Raw genomic sequence first — 16,188 nt, 5'->3', positions numbered from 1 at the left:
AAATAGGAATAAAACCCCAATAAACCTTTTAGAGCGGATGACTTAGACCCTGGATGAAAGCTGCGGAGATGACAGGTGATTTGAGTGTACAATACTTTGCACTAAGAACTAAAAAAAAAAAATCATCCTAGCATGCCATTTAAACCTATAAATATTTTTTGCCTCATTTTAAGAGAAAAACAAGCCTTCTTTTGAAGTGTTTGTGTCCTAGTGAGTGTGATATTGAAATACATACATCAGTGGGTTATCAGGAACAAGTAATGACCTTTACTTAACACACACACACACACACACACACACACACACACACACACACACACACATTTGCCTTGACGGGGCACAATACCAAGAAAGGGAAGGCTGACTTCCCATCCCTTATTTAATCCCAGGTTGAGTTTGGAAAACAAAGGTAGTGGAGATTACATCCTTGACCTGGGGTTCAGTTGTTTGTGCTCGTGTATTCATGTGATGCAAGAATAACTATAACTGCCAGGTTGACTTGCCTAAGTACGCACGCAGATCAGTCTCCGAGAAGTTGGATGAGTAGACTCTTTTCCCAAATACGATGAACAGGTCTGCTCTGACATGCTTCGTTCTCCTTGGGCTTGATTTACCTGAGTCCAAAGCAGCACTAGAGTGACGGCAATGAAAACCGTGATGGTATTGTGTGAGAGGTATTACTCTGAACTCAAGAGAAGCCATAAGTGCAAGGAAATAGACAATGTCAGTAGGACTAACATTCTTGGAGAACACATGCAAATGGCCGTCTCTCTAGAGCTGTGCAGCACGGCAGCTTTTATGGGGTAATGTGTGAAGGGCCAGTGAAGTTTAGATGTTAGATGGTGGAGAAATTATCATGAGAGGCTTCAGATTCCAGAGCAGCTTTCATCCCATCTGATCATTATTGATCTTTCTCCCTTAGCCTATGATTTTGCTCTTGGAAAAAATATACACACAGAAGGGAGAGTTTACACTAAAGTATTCTTACTTGGTTCCATTTTACTATGAGTGAGACAACTGGGAGGAATTTTTGTCAGGGAAATAGAGTGTTGGGCGCCCTGGGGTGAGATGGGAAATGTGTCAAGAAAATCTTCGTGGACTTCCCAATCCCTTCTTAGAGATTTAGCACAACCTCTAACGAAGGGTGCTTTGTCTAACGGAAGGTTCTATTGGTTCCAACTAAAACTGGATAATCAGAACAGGAAATTATTGGAAAGACACGTGAGTGTTTCACAGAACACAAAGCAGCTTGACCTTAGTAGGATCTGGGACCACCCACTCTTTCAATCCCTCTGGGCCTTACACAGTCCCTTTTGACTTGTTTGCTCTGAATATCTTTCATTTCTTTATTCTCTGCAGTTTTTCTTTGTATCCCTGCACACAGCCCCAAGACCCCATAGTTTATGCATTTTATTACTAGCTCCATGCAGAGACCAATTCCAAATTAATGGGCAAGAGAAACAGGGAGCTAGCCTAAGGCAGGAACCATCTCTCTGTAATCACCTCTGACTGGGGGCGCAGGGTCATGTGGTGCAGTAATATGGCTGTCTGCCAAGTCCTCTATTGCTCTCAGAAAAATCACTAGTGTGGCGCAGACTCCAAAGCTAATCAATTACATCCACCTGTCAGGTTTCTACTCTCATACCTGCACAGTTTTATACCACAGTTGTGACTAAATGGTAAAACTGGGAAAATTCAACTGTTTAATCTCCTTTTTCTGTAGGCACTTCCGCCGGTCTTCACTGAATTTAACTTTGTATTTCCGTACGTTGTAAATAATTCTAAAAATGCAGCTGTTGCAATGTATGATATGCAAGCCATTTTAAGTATATAAATGCATGGAATTTGTACATATTTATACCAATAAATCAAAACCAGCCTAACTTTAGAAAAACAGTATATTACATGGGTTTCCCCCCGTTGAAATAGCATAATAGTCAAATAAGCCTAACTGAAGCCAAACACCACTTCTGATTTGAATGGGCCTAAGTCTTAATTGTTGCCTCAACTTTTAGAGCATTTCTGATTCAAAATGTCATGCAACCAGCAGCAGCAAGAGGAGGTAAGTGTGTTTAGGATCATACTTGAACTTTCTGAAGCTCAAATGTCTGACTAAATATGTATTTGTATTTATTGGCTTTCTGATACAGTTGGGGGAAAATAATTTTATCCTTGATTGAAAAGATGAGGAACAATTACTCAAAGAATTCCATGTCTTGAAAGCTGGCTGGAAAGATATGTGCTAAATATTGAGGTTTGCAAAGAAATATTCTGGGAATGGATGTTTCCAAACTTCTGCTTCATTAAGCAGCACTTGAAAAAATATCGAGGCCTTCAGAAAATATAACTGGAAATTTTACATGAAATATTATGCTTGCATAAGGATTTCGGTCAAATTTATGCCAAACTTCCTCCAACAGTGAACAGCACTCATAGCTTGGAGTTGAATGAAAAACATACTTTTCATGATCCTAAGCATGAAATGTTTTATTACAATTTCTTATTTTGCTTCTTTCAGACACACCACTCTTCAAATAATGAACACCACTGTAACAGCTAGAAGAATCACCTAAAAGTTTAAAATTGGAAGTTTTTCTTGATGTCAGTTGTCACATTGCCACTGAGCCGTGATATGGCCACGAAGGAGGCCTTACTCTCCAAAGCCATTTTGATACAGAGGTTTGCCTGGGAGAGGTTGCCTGTCTTTTCAGTTAAAGCACAGCAAAGGAGTGTTTCTCCTCCATTTAACCCTTAAGTCTCATGCATATTTTTCAATGTCTTCTGCTCAGGTATAAAGCAACTTCTTTGAACTCTTCCTTGCGAACTACTTTTATTAAAAAATTAGATAGGCTGTGTATGCTCCTTCCATTTATCTATTAAAACTATTGCACCTCTCATGAACAGGGCCCCCTCCCACGTAAAAAAGGTTTCCATCAGTAATTGTTACCCAGCGACTGTGAATCTGTAAATTTAAGTTCCTTTGTTTTTTCCTTGGTGGGGCGGGGGGGGGGGGTACGGACAGTGCATCCATGGAAGAAACAGTGAAATATAATAAAGACAGCAGGCTTTGGAGCCAGAAAATTTAGATAGGCTATGACGATAAATTCAAAGCAACCAAGGGGCAGTCTTCAGTACCGTTATCACATATATATAATGTTTTAACTCCATGCCTGCCTGCCTCTCTTCTGTAGTGTAAGAAATGCCTTTGGGTCTTCCAGACACATCCCCACACATGCCAAAATTAGTATATGTGTGTATATAAATTGTTTAGATATTACTTTTTCATTAATCCTCGTCACATGCAGAAATTGAAGTATTCAAGATTTTTGCCGCTTTGATGACGATTTTCCAGTACTCGTTCCAAGCTTCTTTTATAATCATTATTCCTATGAAGTCATTCAACTTGGAAATAATTGCTTGCCAAAACCGAGTTTCTCTGGTGAACCACTCAACACAGCCGTAGTTTTACAAAGAACACCATTCTTTGTGTGCTGTTAATCTTGGCGTAGAAACACCACATATTATCCTTTCCACTTGAACAGTTCAGCTCCTGTTCTCTTAGTTATACTTTGGGACCATTAGACTTACTGCTGGAATATAAATGTGAGTCACCTAGCTGGTGACTCTTTGAAAACAAGTTTTCCATGTATAGATACATGAACCCTCTGCTCATGGCAACGTTTAGTAGTTGCTAAAAATAAATGTGAGGACTTCCCAGTCTGAAAACTTGCCTTATGTAGAAAAAAATTGTTGGCATTTTATTACACAGAGTTTTGTTAGTCTCATTTTGACATTAAGTAGCTATGAGACCATGTTCTAATACTTGAAGTTCTAATACTTGAAGTTAAATTATTCAAATAAATCAGTGCTTCCTGTGAAAATACTAAGTACTTAATTCTAATCTTTATTTGCTCTTTTTATCTTATTAAACTCGCACTTCTGAAAAGCTATTAACAGGTCATAACATGAAAATTTGATAAATTATAAATCCAGGTATTCAGTGGATTATGCTACAGAATACAAAATAGTTCCACTATCAAGTTATTTTCTAACCAGAATTACTTAGAAGCTGTCAAAATGGAACACTGTATTGACATAATATGGGCCTAACTTAATAAAACAGTCTACATTGCTATTATGACAAAGCAAATTGAAAATGCTTTCCTGACTTGTGTTCACAATGCAATCTCTTAGGGCAAGGAATTTTCCTTTGTCAAATCCTAGTGAAGTTGTCTCCATGTCTTCCAAATTCGGAGAAACTGGGTCATGGATAATTACCAGGCAGGACATGTTTGTAAAGGTGTTCTGCTCATGAGAATTCTGTATAAAAATGAAAGTACTTTACGCTGAAAATATAATACACCAAGTGAATGATGTGCTACTCTGTCAAATTAGAGTAAGGCCATTGAAAGGGAGAAATTACAAAAATGACAGAAAATTGCAAAAACTTGAGAATTTGTGTAACTTTTGAAAGTTCGATATTAAAGATACCATAGACGTGCAGATAGTTTACACTATTTTTAGCAGAAAAATATACTGTGGACCTCTTCAAGTTTGAGGATTTATGAGACATGAATGGGTATCTTTGTGACAAAAAAACATTTTATGTTCAAACTGATTTACCAACAGGAAAGTTACTCAATCATATATGGTCTTACCCCTGGACAAAGCCAATGGAGGGTAGGATTGAGGGTGGGGGAAAATAGTGGTGGGGAAAATGCAGACAACTCTACTTGAACAATTTTTTTTTTAAAAAGATTTCCTGACAATCACACAAGTGAATTTATTGTCTAACATTTTTTCCATGTATGCTCATCATTTTATGTACGCAAAGGGTGACAGGAAATGTTGACTAAATTTATGAATTTCTTCACAATACACACGTACATGCATGCACGTGTGTACTGCCAATTTAGAGTGCCTTTCTCAGAAATAGAAACGACGTAGGAAAGCCTGCTTTAAAAACATAACTCACAAACGCTGAAAACTAAACAAAAACGCTGTCACTACTGCTGTTTCTAATTATCTGATTAGAGAGTAGGAAAACCAATAGCCCACACTATCTCCTTCCTTTAAAATAGAAAGTTTAAAGAGACATATCCTTTCTTTTATTGTTCAGATGCCTCAGCTGCAGAGGATAGAAAGAATCTTAGGAATTGGAATAAAATGTAGTTCTAAAGAAGTCTGATGCAAAATGAGCAAGTCATATTAAAGCTGTGTTTTCAAAATGATATATGAACGAGAAAATGAACTGAAAACATGTGATTTGGAAAACTGTTGAAGGGTCCACACAGTAGAGAAGACACAGTCAAAACACATCCGTGAAACCACTTTTATTTTTATTTTTTTCCACACAGATAACTTCAATGTCAGCTACAAAAATCATGAAATGAAGAACTGATCCTGAAACTGCAAACTCAAAACCACTGGAGTGATAAACTGGGTTCCCCCAGAGGACTGTTAGAAAAAACAACCAGTATACCATGAATTCATATTTAATTTGTAAACATGTCATATATTTTAAAATAATAAATATAGAACAGCAGTAGAGAAACTAATAGCATAAACAGCATGAAAGTAGATTTTATTTTTAAGACAGATGAAATTTCTAGGCACAGTTTTAGGCATTAAAGAGGACACAGAGGCATAGGTTAGTGTGCGCTGCTCTGTACAAAAATACAGTCTGAATAAATTACATTGCTAGCCATACAATTAGACGTCACTTACCAGTCAGTTCATTGCATGTTTAATAATATACAGGTACATGCTAATCCATATATATCATTTATATTTCAAACACATAGGTCTCTCTATATTTGTCTTTAAAATTTACAGGTTGAACTTACAAAAAGCTAAATAGTTGTGCAAGAAATCCAAATAACTAGCCCTGCTGAGTACTTTTTGCTATACGTGTGTGTATATATCTCTAAGATAAACAATGGGTTTATAGTTAACAGTTTCGCTTGTAAGACAACATCAAACAAACCTAAAGCTGCAAAGACATAATGTTAATGCAGGGGAAAATTCACTTGTGTTTATTCTGATAGACAAAACGGTATTTCAGATGAGCGACAACAACTCATGTTGTACTGAACTTGTTAGTAATGAAACACTTCCAAACATTAGTGATGGTAGAAATTAGAAATATAGCATAGGGCTCTTCACTGGGAAGGGGGAAAAGTTATATGAGAAATCTACTTTTCAGTAAACTGCAAATATGTGTGCCTTAGCCGATAACATAGTCCTGTCCTATTGACAAAGAATGAAAACTTGAGAATGAAGACTTGAGATGTGATATTATTCCAACAGCACACTGCATCCTCTACTAGGACTAAGAAAAGCGCCTCATTGATGTCAGCACCAAAGTACTGTTCTTCCATTATCCAGGAATAAAGAGGTTCTCTCACAATAGAGAGTGTTTAGTAGCCAAAATCCCTTTCCAACAAATATTGTATTTCTCATGCTGCTCTGACAGTATGCAATTAATTGTGAGACAGTCTGGCCCAGATTTTACTATGTATATTTCTCAAGAAAATTGCTTCAAAAGATTCTATAATACTAACATCTTTCTGGAAAATTTCCACTCATAGTTTCTTATGATTCTACATAGAAACATACACTTTTATAAAAGTTTCTCTCTAGAATGCATTTAATCACTTTTTTTTCCTGTATTTGCTAAAATAAGAATAAGCCTGGTACTTCATATTTACTTTGTGATTCTATAGAAAAGTCAAAAGAGATTTTTTAAAGCATTTGAATAATAAAATAGGGGGTATTTTTCCTGTTGTTTTGGCAACAGTTCTTAAGACAAGCTGAAAGCAGAACTCTGCTTTGGGACGTAAAGCAAATTATTAAATACTGTTGATGTGGTACTGCTCTTAACAGATTTTGCAATACAAGAGAATATAGGTTATGTTTTAAATGGTTTTTCCAATGCTTCTTTCTGGGAGGGCCAAAGCCAGGACATACTGTTTTAGTGTCTTTGTTAACAAAAATAATTATTTATAACTTTTATATTAGAACTGTGTATTTGATATAAAAATATGTTTATAATTAAACTATCCAAATTTGTATATTAAACAGGATGGACAAGTTTGCAGTGTGAGACTAGTTGCAAACTTATCCCCTATTATTGATATTTCCTTCCATTTGAACAGTCAACAAATGAGTCCCTTAACATAAACCCATCATAATTGTGTGCACAAATCAGTCAGCCCGTTAGTTAACGTCAGAGGACCAGGTGATAACCAGATGAATTCCACTCCTCTACTGAGACATTTAGACATTTATATAAATCTATCGCTATTCCTTTATTTTTTAATAAAGACATTTAAAATACTTGAAAAAGAAAGCAGCCTTCTATTTTAAACAAAATGATCATTCTAATCGCTATTCTCTTTTGAGCTACAGTGCTTACAGAAGAATCATTAACTTTCAGATTAACACCATTTCAATTTTTCTTCTTATACAATGCTATTAAAACTTTCCAGTGAAACAGTAGAGAACATAGAACAAAAGCTTTAACATGTACTTTTGTACGGTAAATAAGTGTGCATACCGATCTAAGCCTCTTAACAACGTGTACAAGCTTAGTGTTCAAATCACTTCACTAGAGCAAATATTAATTGTATGTGTAATAGGCAAATGCAAGTGGAGGGCTAAGGAACAACTTATTACCATTTATGGTCCATCTATAAAAATATTTAAGCTTGTTACATATGCACAATTATTTGCTGTAATGTTTGCTGAATGATTTAACGGGTACTTAGGACAAAAGCAACTCATGCATGTTTCTTTCTAGTTGCCCCAGGGAAAGCAGAGACTCCCAATTTTCCTCATTCTAGATATGGCTGAGGTACAATTTCTAACCACATAATGAAAAGCACATTGTCTCCAAGTCTTGACTCCCTTCCCAGGGAAATGCTGATTGCCAAAGCATAACCTCCCATTTAAAAGAGTACTCTTGAAGATGGAATATGTACCATTAACCAGTTACATTCAGAACTCCCATTAGATGCTGACGGGCAGTTCACTATTCAAGAGCTCACTCAAGCAAAAGACCAATGGCAATGCAGTCATTGGGTGGGAAAAGCGGGTGATAAGGACTCTAACAGTAGAATCCTTGTCAGCGCAAAGGAACTTCTAAATGTTGCTTATGCCAGCTGCTCCCCTGCAGGCAATAGGAGATTCAGGCATTCCTCTTTCCAACTAGTTTCTCACAATGGTTGCTGCCATATAGACCCTTTACTTGTCAAGGAAAGTGACATGAACATATTGGAAGTTTGCAGCATTTGCCTATGTCTAATCAGCTCTCTTAATTTGTGCAGGTCTCTAAAATGGATGTAAAAGCTGGTTATGATGTTGACAGCCAAAAGGCAAAAGATAGTAAATCAACTTAGCAAACTGCTTCACACTCCACAAGTGTTTTAGAAAATAGTGAGTTAGAAAAGATGCAGATGTGATCATTGTTGGATGTTTCTTCCCCCACCTTGAGACTATTGGTTCTAGTAGTAGTCTTCGTAGTTCTTAGGGTTCAGGCAGTAAAGGATGGCACCCCCAAACGAGAATATAGTTGCACCCCATGCCAGGCCGTAACCCCAGTTGAACTCATGGTAAATTTTCAAGCTCACAGTTTCAATGAACTTGATGGGGTAAAGGACCAGGCTGCAAACCTGTAAAACAACTGAAAGAAAGCAAATCAGAATTAGAAAAATGTGTTTACAGGAAATAAAATAACATATAAATACACCTAGGTATGAGAACTACTTTTTAACCAAATAAATATAGAAAGCAAAGCATTTGAAGCATTGCTTAGTCTACATGGTACATACTTAAAAATATTAACAATTTTTCTTTGTTCAACACTATTGTCACACTATACTAAGAATTAATTAATAATTAATAAGTCACTCTAACAGTTTTTGACAAAATAATTAGTGCAATATAATAATTTATATGGGTACACAAAATAGTAATTCTCACATCACAAATACATACAGGGGTGGGCAAAAGTAGGTTTACAGTTGTACAAATAAATAAAATAATAAGCATAAACTCTGTTTCGTGTACTCACAACTGTAAACCTACTTTTACACCCTCCTGTATATAATTATTAGCATTATAGCAAGTAGTACTAGTTAAGTTTAACTGTTTCACTTATACAAAACCTATAAATAGCTCTCCAAGAATTGTGACCCTAAATATGGAATAAAGCCCTTATTATTTATTTATGCTCTGGAAGAACTGGGGACTTCGAATTCATTGGTATTTATGAAACTGGTCAACTTGTCATTCAAGATGTGCTTTTGTTATTGTTGCTTCTCTATATCATCTACCTCATTATCCTCTACCTCAGCCCAATATTGAAGCAAGACCTATTTTGATGAAACTCTTTTCATTCTTTCCCTCCCATGCAATCCATACTACTCCTCATCTTTAAAGAGGGGCTCAAGAGTCACCTCTGTCAAGAAGCCATATTCAGTTGTACCCTTCCTATTACATATAACAGATGACATTGATATATTTAATCCTTAGTCACTTTCAAAAAAGAACTAAGTCACGAAGGCAGGGGAAATAACGGTACCGGAAAACCTAAGCTAATAATGACTACTACTACAGAGAACCAAATTTAGCTCTTAATTCTTAGTTCATTCTCAGTCAGGGCTAAAGAGGAAATGTGATGAGTCATAGATAATAAAATAAAATGAGCTTATTAATCAGGAAGCAGAGCTTTAAAAAAATATCTAAACAAAGTGGTATTTATTCTGCGGATATTTTTATATGAGACATGGGATTACACAAGAGATGACGTCTTCCATTTAGAATCATACCTTCCTATTGAGTCAACTATTGTACCGTTTCCATTTTATAAATCAGTTTACTAACTGCATTAGAATTTAAGGGATGCACCTGCCTCATCCCCTACTGTATTAAACAGATAGTCTCCTCCCTGAAATATCTGGGTACAGCGCTGTGTGACAGGAGTTGGCAAACTACCAAATCTGGTCTGCTGTTTGGTTTTGAAAAAAGTTTTATTGAAACACAGCGAGGGTCATTCATTTATGTACTGTCCGTGCTACGATGGCAAAGTGGAGTGCCTGCAGCAGAAACCATGTGGCCCACAAAGCCTTAAATATTTACTACCTGGCCCTTAATTTAAAAAAAGTTTGCCAACCCCTGATATATAAAGTAAATTTTTGCTTAAAATGACTATTATTTAACTCATTTAAAAAAATACTGTAAATTCCAAAAGTGCAACAATGAAAATAATTAAGGAGTAGGAGAATAAATTTGGATAAAATAAAAAGATACAACTTATCACATTTTTTAAAAGAGCAACGGGATGGATAGTATGCTTAATTAAACTGGAAGTCTGTGCTTTAAAACTTACTCTCATCTGTTCTCAGTACCTGTAAAAGATCACAATTATCAATATGATTAATGTTCCTACAAAGTCTGTATAACAGTCATCTATCTCTAGTATAAAACCGATGAAGTACAGAAAATTGATGAGGCAATGATTCCTCAAAATAATTACTTTCTATCAAGCTCTAACTAAGGGTCAGTGACCTTTCTGGAACCTAATATAAGAATTCTGGACATTTCTGCCACGCAGGTCAGTAGTTCCGCATCACTACTGAGAGTGAATGGGTAAATAGGTCCATAAAAAAAGGAGACTCTCTAAGCATCTAAAATAGAAACCATATCTTGTCGGTAGCTTAAAAATCTCAGAAAAAAAGGTTTAAGTCGTCGTTAGGACAACTGACAGCATATTATATAACCCATAGTATTTCTAGCCAGGAAGTGCTAAATGTTGTATCAATTAAAAAAAAAAATTTTGCTGACTCTGTGCCTTTGTGAAAGGGTGTTTTCATGTTTTAAATGTCTTAACACTCACAAGAAGCCAATTACTAGCAACCATGAGCTATACGGGAAAAAAATTCCAATGTTACTAAGTAAATATTTTTTACAATATATTTCTCCTTAAGGTTTCTGTAGTCTGGTCAGTAGTCCAATCATTTATCTACTCATTCAACAGACTCATTCATTCAATAAATATGTGAATGTTTCTAAAGTGACACAGTTTAAGACATTGGTAACAAAAGTGCTACCCTCGTGGGTAGGCAGTCCATTGTGACTAAATACAGAATATGGCAGGTATTGCCAAGGGACATAAAAATACAAGAAAACAAATAAACAAGACACAGGATGCTATACCCTTTCAGAGAGTTGAAGACGACCTCTCCCAGGAGGAGACATTAGAGCTCAGACCTGAATGAAGTGGGGGGGTGCAGGTCAACAGAGTTGGGGAGTGAGCCACCTGGGCGGAGGGCAGAAGCAGGGCAAGGCTCCCGCCGCAGGAGCACACTGGCTGAGGCGGGACCTCAGTCAGGATGCTGTGGCTGCAGTACGGAGAGCAAGGAGGGGAGTGAGTGGCGTGAGACGACGCAAAAAGACAGCCAGGGGTGGACCGGTGACCCGTGGTCAGGGCTCTGGATTTTATTCCAAGTGTGAAGGGCAGCTACTAGAGGAGTTTGAGCAGAGAAGCAATAACCGATCTGAAATATATTCTAAAAGGATTATACTGCTTCTTAGGTGAACCAACCAGTCCCTGGAGTGAGATGTTTAGCCTCACTGCTTTTAATATTCATTTCAGTGTGTTTTATTTAGCAACTATTTGGCCTCCATGGTATAATATAATAACTTAATTTTCCTCTAGTGGAAAAGTGGAAATATAACTCCATTAGGCTCCACTGGCATACTTTCCCAAGCAGCCTTCTTAGAGATAAAACTTTATTGTGTTGTAGCCAGATGAAAATTATCCTAAAATGCTTTATGCCTGTGAATTATTTTACTCTCTTTGGAATCACTGAGAGAAATGCATGCAATAGCAAAATTGAGAAAGAAGATATATAATCCTGCACTTGCAAATAAATGTCTCCATCTAATAAAATACATCTATGCAAGCAAAAATGCCTCCTTGTCTTTCGGAAATGCCGCAATAGAAACAAACCTAAAGGGTTGCAGACTCAAGAAAATGCCACCATACTACCACCATGCCTTACTTTACCACCAATCAATGAAACATAATAGGCTCCGGCTCTGGTGATCTCTACGCTGTAATTCAGAGACCACAAATGTAAAGTTTTGTAGCATTTGAGACTGTGAAGGGAATTTGAGGTTCATTTTAGTCCCATTCCCCACTTTTAAAAAAAGAGGCAACAAAGGTAGGGACCATGAAATTGTGTGGACAGAAGCATGAGCAGAACTTACAGGTACTAATTCTTGTGCTATGGCTAGTTTTGTTTAAGGGGATGTTTTTCAGTGTTTTCAATACTGAAATATCCGAAATATTGCATATCGGAATGTTCAAGGAGGTATTTCTTAAAGGAGGTATTTCGATGTTTCGACCAACATTTACTGGATGCCCGCTGTGTTTTAGGGGAAGGGGAATGAGTCAGATTGGCCACGGCTCTTGCCCTTTGATATTTCTTACTGTACAGCACGTTCACTTGTAAGCCACTCATCCCATGTTTAATGAGCGCTAACAATATTCAAAGTTCCGCTTGTGCCTGGGGAAAGGAGGGAAGGCTTCATGATGAGGCATCGGTTGAACTGGTTCTTGAAGGATAGACAGGACTTGGTCAGGAGAGAGAGATGGCTTTTGAGAAGCAGCAGCAGTTTGTAGGCAGCTGAGAGGTAGAAGAAAGTGTGCCGATCGAAAATTCACATAGGTGGAATGAAGGGTACATTCATATGGAGATGTTTGGCTCAAGCTACGGAAGGCATAATATGTCATAAAAATAATAAACCGGTTTCTATAGGAAGACATCTCACAGGCGAGTTTAACTGCAGATGCTCTTGGTGCTCTGTCCATGTAGATTCATCGCTGTCACTCCAGAACATGTCACTCTGACTTGCACTTGTCAGTACCTGCACTTCTTTGACCGACTTTTCCCCTTGCTTAACTGTCGGGTAGGCCTGGCATTCTGGGAAATTAACACTGCTCTCCCCTCCTCGTCATCAACCACCTTTCCCAACGATTCTCAGACCTTGGTTTATAAAGGCCCCCGCCTCTCCTACTCCTTCCATTGAGATAACCCTGAGGTGTGTGCTCTACACTGGTTTTCAGATTTTTTTCCAGGCAGGTTAGGCGCCAGCTGCCTTACAGTGACAAATGGTGTGATAATGTACTCTTTACTGGCTGCCTTCCCTTCCCTTTCTCACTTTCAATATCCCTTCTTTTACCTTTCAGATAAAGTACTTGTGCTTGATTCCTTGTCTCAGGTTCTGCCTCTGGGGAAACCAAGGGGATGAGGGACAAGAGCAGATTTGTATTTCAGAACTACACTTCACCTGTTTGTGTGCAAGACAGACTATACGGGGAAGGGACTGGAGCAGGACACGCCCGAGGAGGGCAGTCAACGAATGGCTACCCGTGTGCAGTGATGACTATAGTGACGTCAGCGTGAGAGAAGTATCAGGGGATGTAGACACAACAGAAGAAAAACCGAGTAACTGGATTCTAGGAAAAGGAAAGGAAGGAGTCACAGAGCATTTTAAGTCAGATGTTATCACAGAAAAATAAAAAGTAGGAACAGCTCAAATTTGGGGACTGAGATTATCCACTTCATGAATAGTTATGTCCTCAAATAAGGCAGTAATGGTGGTGTATGAGAAGCTACAGACTTAGAAGATAATTTAAAGGCAGAATTGATAGGACTTAACAGCTGATCCCTAATATACCATGTACATTAAGTAAATGATCATTTGGAGAATAAAAAAACATTTGCCCATGAAGGGTTAATATGAAGTTATCAACTTCTTTGTAAAATTTAATCTATAACTGCTGAAAGTCATCATACATATGAAATTAATTATTGGCAGTGATACTATGTCAATTGTTCTGGCCAAAGGGTAGTTTGAAATTGGTAAGGTTCTCTGAATGGAAGAACGCCTCTTTAGTTTGAAATTTAAGCTGGACACTAATTTTCCTGTCAAAATCTAGACTCGCAATACCTCCAGCCATCTCTGTTACAGGATGGTGAGGAGGCTGCAAAACACAAGCCTCTAATCAGAGAGAGCTGACAGATGCAAAGGGGTTGCAGGACCCTGGGGAAAAAAAATCATTTCCCACCAAGTCATTTACAGGTGGCTTTTTGCAGCTATAAGAAAAGAAACATCATCTGACTGGTGTGGCTCGGTGGACTGAGCACCGGCCTGTGAACCAAAGGGCCGCCAGTTCGATTCCCAGTCCGGGTGCATGCCTGGGTTGCAGGTCAGGTCCCCAATGGGGGGCGCACAAGAGGCAACCGCACATTGATGTTTCTCTCCCTCTCTTTTCTCCCTCCCTTCCCCTCTCTCTAAAAACAAGTAAATAAATAAGAAACATCATTAATAATACAATTAGTGGGAATTCTGTTATTTAAAACCTGAATTATGAAAGACGGGGCATTTTCTGCCATTGAAAACCTTGGGGAAAAAAGAGAGAGAAAAAAAATAATCCTAACTCCCAGTGAGACATAAAAAGATCTGCAAAGCCAGACAATGGAAGACCCAGAAAGAGGCAACCCCTCTATATTTCACAGAGTCTTATGTGAGAATTAGATGCCAGGTATCAGAATCTTATCATATATTATGTTTCATTGTCAGTCACACAATAAGAAATATGCTGCACTCAACTCTACTGGACACGTGCACAGCTTTCATGACGTGCTATGGTTCGATCATGCTGTACTGATCAGTTGTGGTCTTTGTGACATCTCAAGTTGCTCACTTCCTTCAGGTGTTGCTCCCGAGACATGGGGTCACTGGAGTCATAGGATGGGTTCCAACTGCAGCACACGGCTGGCAGCCGAATTCAGAATTCATTTCTCTAAATGTTCTGCGTACCCAAGTAAAGATGACCCACGAATCCTCACTTGGGTTTTTAAGTCCAATAGGTGCCCTGAATTGAAACCCTGACTCTGCATCTTACCAGGTGGATAACCCTGGGGATTAACTTAACCTTTCTGAACCTGTTTCTTCACTGATAATAGGGGAAAAGAAATACCTACTCTTAAGACTGTTATTATCAGAAATTGAGTATGCTCAGGGTCTTAGCAGTGTGATATATGGTAGGTGCCGAGTTACTTATTATTATCAACATTACAGATAACAGCTTATTCTGGAATCCAGACTTCCAGGACCACTGACTGAGAGAGATGTGGCACAAGGCACAGTGTATCGGATGGGCTGCCATGAGGGCTAGCTCTTAGCTCGCCTGGCAACTATTCAGGCAGGTAGCAACCCCACCCTAAATGAAGGACCTCAGAGAGAAAGAGATTAAGAAACCCTTTAAAATCTGTTTGGCTGGCTTTATAATACTTAATCTTACCCGCTTTCAGTAAAAATCCTCAGAGTATATCACCTAACACCAAGTATAATTATATACTACAGGTGCCCGACATATTATTTGTTAAAGAACGAAAACATGAATAACTGAAAAAATCAGTTTTGTGACTATTATTTTTTGAGATAGGTTGGTCTTAGCTTTGTGGTCCCATGACACTTGCTGCTTCATAAACTGCAAAGAGAAAAATGGTTTAGGAAAAAGAGAATGACAGTTAGCTAGCTATTTACATGCCTTTTTTCCCCCTATCAGATTATAAGCCACGTACCTTAGTCATCTTTCCATCATTCATTCAACCATTTATTGAGTGATCGGAGTACCAGGTACAGCACATAGTACTGACTTAACGAAGTAAATAAGCAGTCCTGTGCAGAGTTGTTTCCAAGCGGTAGTGCTGTATCTGTTTTGATTTTATATGCTGCATGTCTCAGCAGAAGAGAGTATTTCTTTGTTGAGAAAACATATCATTCTCTATGTGTTAACACCATGATAAGGCTTGATATTATTTGCAGAAGAAAATGTTGTGAGAAAAGAGGAGAAACGCAGATCATTTTCAAGCAGGCCACGATGAATACAAAAGGGAAATGGCCACAAACACATATTTACAAAGATCACTAAACTGAATTACAAGAGAGACAAGTCAACCACTAGAATGTTTTTACTACAAAACAAGTGACATAAACGACCATGATTTTAAACTAGCATTATTTCAAGTAGGCAGATTTTCCAACTTTGTTGTTAATCTTAGGCCCAAATCAATAATGGGTTATTCTGTGTAATGAATATATTTCCCAGAA

At 37.9% G+C, this 16,188-nt stretch overlaps 1 protein-coding gene across 1 annotated transcript in view; it reads right to left on the bottom strand.

Annotated features, from left to right (window-relative positions):
- Positions 1-5,326: 5,326 nt before the first annotated feature.
- The window catches only part of TMEM47 (transmembrane protein 47), a 30,221-nt gene continuing 19,359 nt past the window's right edge, over positions 5,327-16,188 (bottom strand). The window contains exon 3 of the mRNA XM_054566572.1: positions 5,327-8,683. Within this exon, the coding sequence (XP_054422547.1) occupies positions 8,505-8,683 (179 nt within the window). The 3' untranslated portion in view covers positions 5,327-8,504. The remainder of the gene's footprint in view (positions 8,684-16,188) is intronic.

This window comes from Pteronotus mesoamericanus, unplaced genomic scaffold (genome assembly GCF_021234165.1).
Source record: "Pteronotus mesoamericanus isolate MK-2021 breed Mesoamerican mustached bat unplaced genomic scaffold, CSHL_Meso_final contig_173, whole genome shotgun sequence".
In the NCBI taxonomy this organism is placed as follows: domain Eukaryota; kingdom Metazoa; phylum Chordata; class Mammalia; order Chiroptera; family Mormoopidae; genus Pteronotus; species Pteronotus mesoamericanus.
Note: the sequence above shows the minus strand (reverse complement) of the source record. Positions and strands in the feature narration are given on the sequence as shown.